Source organism: Rhinolophus sinicus, chromosome 1, assembly GCF_057876585.1.
Source record: "Rhinolophus sinicus isolate RSI-liver-muscle chromosome 1, RSI-T2T, whole genome shotgun sequence".
Taxonomy (NCBI): domain Eukaryota; kingdom Metazoa; phylum Chordata; class Mammalia; order Chiroptera; family Rhinolophidae; genus Rhinolophus; species Rhinolophus sinicus.
Genome location: NC_142501.1, coordinates 139,605,361 through 139,620,023, shown reverse-complemented (window position 1 = coordinate 139,620,023; position 14,663 = coordinate 139,605,361). Strand labels below are relative to the sequence as shown.

At 38.6% G+C, this 14,663-nt stretch overlaps 1 protein-coding gene across 7 annotated transcripts in view; it reads right to left on the bottom strand.

The window, feature by feature from the left end:
• ATP8A1 (ATPase phospholipid transporting 8A1) overlaps positions 1-14,663 on the bottom strand; it is a 213,703-nt gene that overhangs the window by 160,371 nt on the left and 38,669 nt on the right. For all 7 annotated transcript variants that reach the window (XM_019754167.3, XM_019754168.3, XM_074324626.2 and 4 more), the window contains exon 6: positions 775-815. In XM_019754167.3, coding sequence (XP_019609726.2) covers positions 775-815 — 41 coding nt within the window. The remainder of the gene's footprint in view (positions 1-774; positions 816-14,663) is intronic.

The following is a 14,663-nucleotide window of genomic DNA, read 5'->3' as shown; positions in this document are numbered from 1 at the left end:
CATTGTCCTGGCAATCTCAGGAAACAAAGTGCCCTGGGGAGAGTGGCCTCACAACTGAAAGTCCATTTACCAAGTTACAAAGGTTAGTCATTTGCGATGACCAGAGGTCAAATGTTCTTTCAGAACTAAGGGAGAATAACAATTGCTTACCTTTTGAAACTGAGGTCTGAAAAGCATATGAACACTTGGATAACACTTACTAAATTGTGACTCAACTCACTAACTACCAATTCGAGGTCCTGTGAGCAAATTAACCTCTTAATGTTATGGAGCTGATTTCCAGCTCTTTGGAAGATGATAGTAAGACTTTTTTTTCCCCCTTATAAGACTTTTTTTTTTCCCTTAAGGAATTAGCAGTGTGTAAATTTGATTAGTCACAATACATGAATTTGAAGTAAAATATACAAATGTGAAATATCAGAATTCTAATTTTTATTTTTACTTGGACAGTAGATGATTAAAGCAAAAATTACAACAGAAAACAGTTCATGGTTAAACGAAATCTGTGAAAACAGTACTCAAAATATACCATGAAAGAAACAAAAAGTTCTAAATATTACTTTTCAAGATAATTGTCTTTATAGCATATTGCAGAAATATTAAGTGGAATTGCATAAATGAAAACTCCATGTATGTTTACAACATTAACTATTAAGTAGCTTTCATATCAGTGGAATTCTTGACATTTGTTTATATTACATACAAAAATCACATCTACTAGAGTACACCTCTATGCATTTACTCTCCTGGAACAAAATAAAAATCAATGCATACCTTTTCCCAGTGCACAATTTCCCAAGCACCATTTCTCAACACTGAAAAGAGAAAAGGTCATATTTTCAGGAACATTTTTTACTACTAATCAATCCAAAGCCTATTTCTGATGAAGTGATCATTTTAAATAAATAGCTTCAAATAAATTAACCAGTAGCAATTTTCACAGGTTTAAAATTATGACAGGATATGTAAAATTATACTAAGAATTAGAAACAACCAATGTACACTGTAGATCCCACAATAACAGTACGAAGAGAGGGTAATCTCACTGGTGTTACCAAAGGCTTTGTTCAGAAACTAGAGGAATTACACAGCTCCATGGGTGGAGAAAGCCACAAAAATGATGTGAAAAAAGGGAGTGACAAGCTTAAAAACATTTTGGGGGGTTCAGAACGTGTCACCCCAAGATGTGTCTCTGTAGTATGAAGAGTGTTTTGAGGAAAGGCAACTCGAGAAACTTCCACGCCTCTCTTAACTGCCTGGAAGTAACTGAATTAGGGACCTTGCCCATAATAAGAAATCATCAGCAATAACCTTTTGACCTATTTACAGGGCAGGGCAAACTTCTATTTGCTAAACATCTGCTCTTTTTATTGTTCTGCAAAGATCCTTTGAAGCCCCCAAGGCACCTTAGCTCATCCCTAGTTCAAAATGTCATATATGCCCATATTCCCTGTGTCTCTGAACCTCTCGTGCATGTGGGGTCTCTCTCTCATGTATGTGGGGTTCCCATACATATGTATGTGTTAAATTTGGTTATTTTCTCTTGCTAATCTGTCTCATGTCCATGTGATTATTAGACCTGCCACAAGAAACTTGAGGGTAGAAAGAAAGCCGTCAGAGTAGTAATGTCTTTTTGTTTTTTTGTTTTTAAAAGAACCACAAGCATAGAAGGAACAGATGTCTAATTGGTTAGTAAACATTTAACACATAAACCAACAGATAAGAATCTGCAGCTTTAGGTTTATAATAATGCAAAAGAGCAAACATTTCTATAGTTGGTTTCCGGAGAAGAAATGACAGAGTACTATTAAATTATGATAAAAAAGTTGCTATTTTCTAGTGTCTGATTACTGCTTCACAACAGTAACATTACTCAGTGAACCATTTTTTATCCCTACTATGCATCAATGGCATAATACCAAATATACCAATAGACACTAAAATAAAAACAAAAACAGGAAAGAATATGTGAAATATAAATAGCACAGAACTTAGTGCTGAAGAAAAGGAATAAGTCAAGGTTAGTCAACAGATTATCCCGACAGTAAACTCCATGAGGGCAAAGCTAGTATTTGCTTTGTTTACCACTCTATTCCTTGGAAACAGCACAGTGCCCAGGCGCAGAGCAGCAACTCAGCAAATATTTGCAGAATAAATAATTTGTAGGTATCAAAACATTAGATTCATTTTCTTTTGATCTTAGAAGAGATGAAGCCTGAACCTTTTCTAATTCACAATAATAATTCCCAAAATGTTAAATGGCAAATCAAACATTAATTACATACACACAGGTCTTCAAACCAGTATAACAATACACATTGCTTTAATCTAACTATAATCTTTTTATATTCCAAAATTCCCTGAACCCAGGGGCTGTGTCTTATTTATTTCTTTATCTCTAGCCCCCCATGGCACTCCTGGCACATAAGCCACTTAAATGCTTGTTAAACAAATGAATACATGCAAAAAGGAATATCTTACAGTGCATTTTGATGAATCAACTTCATTAATTAAGAAAAAAAAGAATTCCAAGTTGAGGAGCTAAAATAAAAATAAAAAACCCAAAAAACGATTTCCAGTATAATAACTGTAACTATTGAATAAGGTAAAGTTCCAATTTTTACGGTACTCATAAAGTTAGGGGTCAACGATCTGAAGCACAGGCATCTAAAATTGACCTGTGTCCTACTACACAAAACTCTAATGCCTGCAGTTTACCCAAACCGACCCCAGAAGTAAATCTGCTCTTTAGTGTTGCTGCCAAAGAACTAGAGGCTCGAAGCATAAGATTAAGAGTAAAACACCCCTGGGTTTCAGATGCCGTCTCTGTCTTTGCCTTGCAGTATCTTCCTCAAAATTATTTGTTACCCAGAATAAAGAATAAATGAGAGCACGCTTCATTTTTTTAATTAATTTGTTGGGGTGACAATGGTTAGTAAAATTACATAGGTTTCAAATGTATGATTCCATAATACATCATCTATATATCCCATTGTGTGTTCACCACCCAGAGTCAGTTTTCCCTCCATCACCATATATTTGACCCCCTTTACCTTCTTCTACCATCCCCGCCCCCCTTCTTCCTTACCCTCCGGTAACCACTAAACTGTTGTCTATGTCTATGAATTTTTGTTTCTTTGCCTTATTTCTTTGTTGCTTTTAGTTTCATATCCCACATATGAGTGAGCACTCATCATTTTAATCATTTAACCCAGAGGCTACCATATAGTAAATCAACAAAGAGAGTTGGGAAAGTGCTGTTCAAATCAACTATAACCAAGATGAACAGACATTGAAACAAGGGGCTAAAATTTGCATTAATTTAGATTAATCTAGAGCTATTTATTGCCATTTATTTTCTTCTGATTAAATCTCAATTAGTAAACACTCTCCTAAGTGCAATACCTAGTTTTGTGAAAAAAAAAGAAAAAAAAAAAATCAAAAAAAAAATCAGTCTCTAATATTTCTAAAATCAAGAGATGTGACATGCAGATGAAGACTGCAGGCTTCTTTGGAAAGCTCTTTTGGGTCGGTCAGGACCCGCATGGTGAGATGGGCCTGGAAGAGAGCAATGTCCACTTCTTTCGATGGGGCTCACAGCTCTATCACCGCGTTCAGGTTTCCTGCTGCTTTATACCCAGCCTGCTTCCCTTATTTAGGGAACCTGCCTATTTGTCTGGTTCCTGCTTGAGAGGTTTTCTTGTGTTAATCGAGGTATAACTTACAACACAATGTACAGATCTTAAGTGTTCTCTTCAATGAGTTTTGAGAGCTATAAGCACCCGTGAATCCACCATTCAGAACAAGGTACAGAACTCGGGCAAGATTCCTTGTGGCCCTTTACAATCTATCTTTCCATCCCCAGAGGCAAATTATAAGTTAGTCACATAGATTGGTCTTGCATTTCATACACATTAAATTATACAATATGTAGGTATTTTTGTATTGAGCTTTCAATTAACGTATTTGAGATTCAGTTTAAAAGATGTTTCTTTCCCCTATTAAGTTGACACGACACTATGGTGGATCAATTTCTAGACTCTGTATTTATTCCATTGATCAATTTGCCTATCTTCACACCACTCTGAAATTACACAGTGGAAGCCCTCCCACTTTGTTTTTTTTTCAGTATTGTTTTGGCTATTTAAGTCCTGTGCATTCCCATATACATTTAAGAATCAAATTGTCAATTCTTAAAAACATTAGGATTTTGATTTGGGACTCAAGTCTTTCAATTCATAGATAAGGTACAGCTCTCAATTTATTTATGTCCTCATTAATTTCTCTCAGATATTTTCGCAGCTTACAGTGCATGAGTCTTTTGTTAGATTTATTTCTTGACATATGATTTTTTTTCTTATAGTGTCAACTTTTTTTATTTTTATTCCATTTACCAACCGGTGGTATAAAGGAATGAATTAAACTTTCATACAATGACCCCATCATGCTATAACTTTGTTAAAGTCACTTATTAACTCATAGACACAGACAATACTTTAGTGGTTACCAGAGGGTAAGGGGGGTGGGGGGTGGGAGATGAAGGTAAGGGGGATCAAATATATGGTGATGGAAGGAGAACTGACTCTGGGTGATGAACACACAATGGGATTTATAGATGATGTAATACAGAATTGTACACCTGAAATCTATGTAATTTTACTAACAATTGTCACCCCAATAAATTTAATAAAATAAAAAAAAAAAGAAAGGGTTTCTTTCTATTATTTCATTGTTCTTTTTGTAGCACTACTTTCTAAGCAACTTAATTTCAGTTCGTTAACAATGCTGTATTATGATTTTTGGCAGCTTTACTATGCTCATATGCCTATTCCCTGCTGTTCATCTCTTTATTTTTAAACTCTTTTGCTATCATGAAAAAAAAGCAACAACCCCGAAACCTTTGAAAATTGAGAATATTTTTTACTACTAAAAATGTTCTGTTGATTTTATACCCTAAACATCTCAAATTCTGCCAATTTTTTTTTTTTTTATCATCTCCACCATCACCAGCACCAGCACCCCTACTTTAAGAAACCTTTATCTCCCAACTGGAGGTCTGCATTAGCCACACCACTAGTTCCCTGCATCACTCTTAGTCTCTTTCAAATTTAGTTTCTACTATAATGACTATCTAAAATGATTTTACATATGTAATAATTATGTATGTATCCATGTGTATCTGTATGTATCCATATATCCTTAAACACATACATACACAAGATTAGGCCACTCCTTGCTCAAAATTCTTCTTTAGCTGGCTCCCCGAGGCTCATAAAATAAGTCCAATAATTTCCAAGGCCTGGGATGAAGCAGCTCCTGCCTACTCTCCATCCCATTCCCTCTCCCCTCTCCCTGTGCCATGCTTTTTCCTGCCTCAAATCCTTCTCATGTGTCCGTGACTGGAACATTTTCCCTCCATCCTCACCTACATAACTGGTATGTATTTTCCATATCTCAGTTTTAACATCCTTTATCAGGGGACGTTCATTTGATACTCACTCCTTTGCCATTACCCCCAAGTATAAATGCATTTCTTGCACTTTTCCTCCAGCGCACTGATCAAGTTTTACTATATATTTATTATACTATATATTTACTATATATTTATTATATATTTAGTATATACAAGTTACACTATATATTTAGTTGAGAGAAGATTTATGTAAGTGCTGTTTCTTCCCCCAGACTGTAAGATCTGGGCAACAGAAACCTTCTCTATTCTGTTCACTGCTGTATCCTGTGTTACAAAGGTGCTCAGAAGATAGTCGTTGGATGGAAAGCTGGATCCACCGTTGTTCTTAAGTGTGTGGTACCATGTGAAGCCATAGCAATAATCACATAGATTTACGAGATACAAGCCTGCTCCCTAGTAGATCTCATATTAAACACAACATAGGATTTAAAAAAAAAACCACCACAAACTAGCTACATAGGAAAACAGTTTGGAAGTTCCTCAAAAAGTTAAGCTCAGAGTTACCATGTAACAGAAATTTCAGGCCTAAGTGTATATCCAAGAGAACTAAAAACACATGCTTGCACAAAAACTTGTACAGAAATGTTCACTGTAGCATTATTTATAAGCCAAAAAATCGAAACAACCCAAATATCCATCAACAAAAGAATGGATAAACAAAAGTGGTAGATCTATACAATGGAATATTATTCAGCCATAGAAAGGAATGAAGTTCTGATACACGCTACAATATGAATAGATCTTGAAGTTAAGTCAAAGAAACCAGATACAAAAGGCCACATATTGTATGATTCCATTTACATAAAATGTCCAGAATAGACAAATTCATAGACACAGAATGCCGATCAGTGGCTCTCAAGGACTCTTAGAAGGTGGGAATGGACCCTGACTGCTTACATGAATGGGGTTTCTTTTAGGGGTTGATGAAAATATTCTGGAATTAGATAGTGGTGATGGGTGCATAAGCTTGCGAATACACTAAAAAAAAACTGAACTGTATATTAGAAAACTAATTCTTATGGTATGTGAATTATAACAACAAAAACCAGCGACATAAAAACATACCAATGAACTATTTAAACATTTGCTTAAAATAGACTTGTCAGTTTTGTAAGTTACTGAAACAACTCCAGTGTGAACAGCTGGAAATGGTTATGTAACCATTAGATGCAGTAACATGAGCATCCTCTGATGTCAGCTCAGGGCGACCCCTTCCAGCTCTGTAATCTAAACTAGCCTTCTTTGAAATGTTTCCACTTGGCAGATGTTTGTTAGTTCACATCTAAAAATATCCCTGAGCTACCCTACTGGGTTCCACTTAACAGGATAGAAGTGTCACAACAGGCCTCCCCAAATCCGCAGACCATGCCAGGGAGTCTTTGCTCCACTAAGAAGGGTGAACGCCAGTGGCACTTCAATGGGACCACGGCAAACAGTGCTCGAAACCTGCTTCACTTCTCCACCTTCTGTAGGGCTGTTCACTTCCACTCAACCTTGCTTCCATCACTTCTCTGCATATCCCAGCCTCTTTACCTCCTTCCCCTAGATGACCTCCCTATACTTCCCTCTCTCTCTCTCTATTAACCTGTCCTTCTGTCTCCTAGGGGAGCTCTGCCTCCACCCAAACATACATTCTCTGATTTGACTCTCCACTCAAACATTTCCTCTTAATTTATCAATGAAAAGATGCACTGGAAAATGTGGCTTGCTGCAAAATTTTACATGTCTAAGAACCTTTTAAATACATATTCAGTCAACAACATTTTCTATCAAATTATAAAACCAACGTGTGTTTGTAACAAACCAGATAGGTATATAAAGGAAAAGCTGACATTGTCTCCTAATGTCATGCCTCTTTCTCAGGGTAAGGAATACTAACTGATACCTCCTCGCACACCTTTCTCTAGACAAACATGTATGTATGCACTTTTTTCCTTTCCTTTAAAAATTTTATTTCTCTGCAAATTGGTTTTCCACTTATCATAGATGCTTTCAGGACAAAGAACAGAGACTTAACTCCTTTTAAACAAATAGCTCATTGTATGGTGCATCCATTACAATGGGCCAGCTAACTGAACAGATACTCTAGACTCCACAGGATGTATTCACATAAAGCTTTAATCAAAGTAGAGGATATGGCACAGCAGGCAAATGAAAGCCCAGGCAAGCATCAGGGGCCTGAGGAACTTCTAGGCACATTCCCGGAGGTCCCTTCTCATTAAGCTAGGACATGGATTTTGAACCTCTGTGATATGTGCGATAAATCTTAATTTTGGGAAGCCTGAGAAAAAGTTTCCAGGAGTGTTTTATACCCCTTAGTCAATTAGCCACGCCAGAATGTATAACATATTAAACCAGGTAAGCCATCAATCTCTATACATCCTTAAATTACGTACAGCAGTTGGTCTTGGGTACCTCCAGAGGAATTTCAAGCCCTATATGGCACATTATAAATCACCACCTAATCCATCTTGGTCGGAGTTCAGCATCACACTTCCAGGTGTCCCAGAGATAAGCACAGAGCTGATTCAGTCCAGCTGTGAAACAATTCTGTTTTAAACAACAATTCTACCATAATATATTCACCTATACTTCTCTGGATGGAAATTCTAACTTCCATTTTTTTCCCACCACCTCAAACGACACTGAAATGTATGTACATGATTGTCTTCTATGGGAGAGGATTCCAAAAGGAGTGTTGCTGACTCCTGGGTATTTGTGTTTGTGCTTTTATCAGATACAGTCAGATTATTTCCCTAAGAATCTACAGCAACCCACACTCTCACCAGCAGTGTATGAAGCGCCACTGACTACACACCTACACAAGCAGTGTTATCAAGCAGTTGAATTTTGTCTATCTGATGTGTATTTGGCATTTGTTCTGAAGGTTACAGTGGTCTGGATTAATGAAAGTGTAAATTCCTTTTTGTCCCTACACTGAATTAGCATTCTGTGTAAGTAGAGCAACATTTCTCTGAATGTACTATAGAACCCTGCTACTCCACAGGTGGCACAGGGACCAGCAGTACGTGTGGGCTTACTAGGACAGAGCGTACCCATCTCACCCTGCATTTCATTTGTTCATGAAAGACAAAACTGAACACAGAAATAAAGACTGAAAGTGTGGAGCTTCCTCAAACTTGAGGCTAGAGAACCACCTTAGGATATAGAGAACAACACAGAATTCTGGGGCAGTGAAAAAAATCAGTTGACAACATGTAACAGGTTTCTGTGCAAATCAAGACCAACTGCTGTACGTAATATAAGGATGTATATAGATTGCATACTGGCCAAGGATCAAAGGCAATCATGTCATTCATTGTTGTTCTGACTTTGGAACTGGTTCCTAAACAACCAACAACCAAACAATGAAAATAAACAGCATCACGTGTATTATCCTGGTGACTGAAATAGCAACCTAGTTATTTTTAATCACTGACCTCCTCAGACCTAGTTCTAATCAGATTTAGCGGAAGCAAGAAATGGTGCTGGCTCCTTTGCTGAGCGGTTAGCTTCCTTGGGCCAAAAGTTTACGGGCTGTACACTTGAGAGTATGAGAGTTCACGAAGGTAAGCCGTAGAGGAGATGATGAGTGAAGGAGAGTCAGAACAAGTTATGGACTGAATGATCAGAATGGCCTGTCTCACAGTATTTTAACAACTCTGTTTTTAAGTGCAAAACTCCTCTACCTTTCCCCAGTTCCAGCCAAACACACCTGCTAAAGGTTCCACACTCTAGTTAGACAGTATGCGTAGGAGATCTCAGACTTTAAACAAACACCGCAAGTAAAACTTGTTTTTCCTTAGCAGGTGACGACCTAACAGCTTTGTTGTAGTGCGTGTCTTTTTTGAAATGAAAACATTCTGTTGGCTTTTGCTGGGAATTCCTAAAGTCGCTGCAGCAACGGGCAGCTTTCAGGGCTTACTGTTGCGCAGGTAGACGTGCTCGCGGAGCCTTGAGCATGGTCTCCTCTGCGAGGCAGTCGCCACTGCAATTGTACGGCCTATCACGGGGGCCATTACTGCAAGTTACTGGGGTGCTGTTCGCGGGCAGTCAAGCCAGTTCTTGAAGTGGGTAACAAGAGGCAGGTTATCCTAAAGGATGATGGGCACTAGTGATGGCACAGGGGACAGAGAAACAAACCACAGAAAAAGTAGGATGACCCAGTCCCTATCCAGGAATAAGCATTGAAGAGGAAGTTTAGTGCATCAAGAAAGATAAGAGGGGAGCTGAGACTGGTTTTGAACTGGGCAAAGAAGGAAAACCAACATACCCGTATGAAAGCATCAATTCATTTGCTATGCAGACCCTTACTTCCAAAGACAACTTTAAAGGGCACAAACCGACAATGCACAAATGTCTCCTATATCAACTTGCCTATACAGGTCAAAGTAAACAACGATCTGCTTGGAATCTACTGACAAAAAACAAAGGGACCTTCCTGAATTCCCCTCATGCCCATATTCTACACAGAGGTATTCAGTTGATACTACTTCTATCAACTAACTTATAAACCTTCTCACAAAGGTCTTCACCATGCCAGGCCTACAAAACTCTGGGGGTGAGTCCCAGCAAGCTGTTTGAGAACTGGTGACCTATAAAAAAAAAGATGAGTCAGCAATCCTTTTCTTAAAATGTTTTTCCTCAATCTTGTTCAGAGTCATGAGTCACTACCAGTTCCTTTATTTCATTGAGACATTTCTTCAAAGAAAAATCTCCCTCCACTGCCTCACCAATCACGCCATCATTCTTTACAATCGAGCTTCAGTTTTCACAGCTCCACAACTGCTTTCCAGGTAAGAACGGAACTCTGGTGATGAAATGTCACTTCTTAAATGCTGGATGGCGAGTATCACAGTCCGGATCCTTTTTTAATTCAGCAGCATTTGGTGTGTGACAGGGTTCCCTTCCTTTTCCACAGCCACTTGGATCTATCCATTGTGTATTTTTCCCTGCTTTCTCATAGCCATGGCCCTAGTCACCTCCCTTCAACAATGAATCAAAAACAAACCTCTCTCTGTGCCTCACTCCTCGCTCTCCCCGTACCAGCTTTCACATCCTTCTTTCAATAGTACAGCTGGGAACCTAGCCACAGCCTTCAGAAATTCTCTCCAAATTCTTCCCCTGGTTTTCAAAAGTCTACACAATCTGACCCTAACTTGCCTTCCTGTCCCTGCCCACTGCTCCCTGAGGCGTGTCCGATGCTCTGGCCAAAAGGGACTATTTGCTCTTCCCAGAATGTATCTCGTGCCTTCCCACTTCCTCCCGGATCACCCACTGCTACCACCCTAATAGCTCTGCTTACTGAAATTTCACTTGTCCTTCAGGAAACTCGCAAATGACATTTCTGAATCCCTACCTCTCTCATCTGGCCCTTTATTAGTTTTCCTATCTTACATTATGACATCAGTGAGCATCTTATTTTCAAGACTAGATTATAATTCCCAGTAGGATAAGAATGAAGACTGGTTTCTTTCTGCATTTCCTGCACTGGGTCTTACACAAGGCAGCTGTCCAGTAAAAATTTACTGAAGTGAAATAACAAATGTTCTAACTTTGAACCACACTTGTGTTTCCTCTCTCACTTTAACTAAAGTCCCTAAAGGACCGCAGTGGATTTTGCTCTTTTGTGGGCAACTTTTATTAATAGGACACATGAAAGACAATCTGCTATTATATTTTCCCCCAAATAAGCTCCACCCACAGCAATTGTTGAAAATATCTAATCAGTTCAACTTATAGAATCCTAAAATCTTTGTAATAATTTGAAAATATTAACACTGTTATAGGTGTCTGAAAATATTTAGAGCATATAAGTGTTCAGATTTTAAGCCAAAATTTTACGACCATGGAAACAATACTTTTTAAGGACTATTCACAATTAAGTCGATGTCCATGTGTCACAGCCTATGTTCAGGACCCCTGGATGGATCAGATGTGGAGATCCCTTCAGGGGGACAAAAGGTAGCACACTCGCTTTTTCAATAAGCCAGGAGAGCAGTGCAATTTCAAGGCCCTTAGCATAATAGCTCTTGAAATGAACGGAACCAGTGGACTCAGCCCTGTTAGCAGGTCATTTCAGGCTTAATGAACAAAAACGTATTCCATCCGCACCAACGTAACATCTTTTCCACTAAGGACTTTAAAGGTGAAATGGTTTCCAGGGGTAGAAAAGCAACTATGTGCCCTGCAGGGAAGTAGCCTTGTTAGCGGCTACCAGCCACAACCAGCAATATAATTCATGTCTTAAAAGGCTGGTGTAGCTCCGGGGAAGAGAGATGTAGGTGGAGATGAGATCTGTTATTTTTAGCTATGTGCCTAGTTTAAAAGAATGTCACGCTGTCATTTCCCAAGTTAGATTAAAACAGAGCAAAGTTGCTTTAATAAATAAATACCTATTGTCACTTAATGCCTACTATCATAACAAAATAAGGTATTAAACAATTTAATTGTCATAAAGATGGCTCTCATTTAACTACAGCATCAAAGCAAGTGATCACGGTGTGCCAGATGTCACAGTCGTATCTCCCATTCACTCTCACAGAATGTATACACAGCATCCGTCAGGGAACAGATCCAAACCTGGGATTGTTTAAAAAGCAAATCTGTTCCATTAGGAGGCATTTTTCAATTTTCCCAAATATCTTTCTTTGTCTCTACCTGAACCCCATCCTTCCCCAGGCCTCCAAACTGTGACTGTGAAACTGTCATTTCACTTGAAATATTGGCTAGCCATAACAGCAGTTCACAGAAAATAAAAGCACATTTTTACAATTTAGAAAGGGACCTCAACCACAATTAATTCATATGGGGATTGGCTTCAATTTACATATTATAATAATAATTAAGAATTTATCATTTACAAATTCCTGCAGAGCTACATTTGGCAGAACAACCCCATTTAGGGAAAGCAATTAGAGACTGCCTCCATGTGTGCTAGACACATGAAGGAAGGTATGTTAAATACTGTGAGTTCAACTATTGAGGGAAGAAGTCAGAGAAAATGAAGGTAAGTTTAGATGCAAGGGCATCGGGCATTCTGAATATGGCAGCGTTCTGGGACTCTGGGTAATGGAATTGCTAAGGACACAGACAATACTCTGTTCACAGGAAGCAAAGCAGAATAAGATGACGATGCAATGATTTCAATGGAGGAGGGAAAGAGGTGGCAAGAGCTTCGGCCACATTAGTATTGTATCAGGGCCTGTGAAACAGTCTGGGACACAGTGTGACGAAAATATTGCTTTGCATCTTGCTCACACCCCAGATGATGAATTTCATGTTTAGTCTCTTCCCTTCCTTATCAGTACTCAGGTATCTATGTGGAGAGGGGTTCATCCACCCGTTCATGTGCCCTGCACACACAGAACACCTGCTAAGGACAAGCCCCTGGACTGGGAGCGACGGGGACACAAAGATGAGCCGGAGGGTGGACCTGCCCTCTGCAGTGTTCCTATCTAGTACACATACGCCATCACACTACAAGAAGACAGGAGCAAAGACAGGTGGTGACAACTCCCTGGGAGGCGTGCACCACAAAATTCATCAAGACTCACTCACACTCCCTGAACTTCTGACAATCAGTTTACTCTGCTCTCCTTCAACAACTAGGTCCTCAGAGGACAACATAAAATTTGAAATTTGCCAGCTCGCTGAACCATCTACCTAACCAACTTATATATCTAAGGAGAAGAAATGGCTTGTTTTCAAGTGTTGATGACAGGCTCAACATGAAAACTTTATAAAGTCCTGAGTTAGATCCAAAATCCATAATAGGATCACTGGCTGAGTTCATTAACTAGTGAAAATGAGGCATCAGGCAGGTACCGATCTACAGTTAAATGATTAAAACTGTTGGAAATAAAATTATGAATTTGTATTTCTAAAGTTGTTAGGGAATGACAGAGAAAAATGTTACTCTAGTGCCTCAATGCAAAATATGGAGAGAAATGATTCATTGCTCTAAGAATACAGAAGAGTTAATATTTGAATCTAAGGGAAAGGTGTCCTCTTACACATTACATGGTCTTGGTAAACATTTAGAAATTGAAAATTTAAGCTTAATACTTCGAATGTCTGTCACAAATTAATTATCTGTCAAAAATTCCCCTTCCCACTCCTACGCCCACTCCTACCTCAGGAAAGCAAACTGAATTTCATTCTGGTCTAATGACAACAGATGGCTTTCACATTAAGCAATTTGAGTTATCTGACAGCAAACAGTCTCCTTTAAACATTTCTGTTAACTCCTATCAACTGCAAAATCAAAAAGATGACCAATGCTCAAATTAGGAAAAGAAAAAAAGAAAGATCTCTCAGAAAACAATTTCAAATGTCAAACTGAAAGCCATGCTTTCTTATGTATGGGAGTACCAAGTATTCTGCTAATGAACATGGTTTTTCATAGCTTTAATATTTTGTTTTTGACATGAGTTTTATATGCACTCACTCTAAAAGCCTGCCTTCTCACTTGCCTATTCTTCATGTTTAGCCATTTTGCTAATCCTGTTAGTCCAGGATGAACTAATGAACCAAGAATGATAACCAAGAAAGAATACTTTCTCTGAGTAGTAGACAAAAGGGAGTATTTTGGAAGTAAGTAAATACCTGGGAAATCATAGATCGTATCGGTTCAAGGTGTGGCAATCGAAAATCATTATGCCTATGACAGCTACTCTTTCACTGTACAATGACTTCTTGGGCCAAGACTTGGAAATAATTGCCCATCCCTGAAGACAGGAGCCGTTGGCTGCAAGATCCATTATGTATCGTAAAAATAATTGCAAGTGTTTGGTTCAAAAGCTGTTACCGAACATTTTGAGCAACATGACAACAAATGCAAATACTGCATATTGCCCCAAAACATCTGGGATTTTTTTTCTCAATCCCTGTGGTTGTCCCTTTCTACCTTCCTGGAGTAGCTTTGTTCCCAGCCTTCTAATAGCCTCCTACTCCAATTCATTCTGCTCCCCATCTTTAACCTGTATGTTCATTCTGTCTCTGGTTTGTAAACCTTCAATAGCTACTCAGTATACACAAGAAAAGTTGGAATCCCCTTGTCTTGGTATTCAAGGCCCTGTAAAATTTGACCCTGGCCTACCTTTTTCATCATGTGTTTGCTTCCCTTGGTATGAATCTCCTTCTTCATCTGGTGCTGTAATGATGGTTAAACAAAGCAATCCAACAGCCT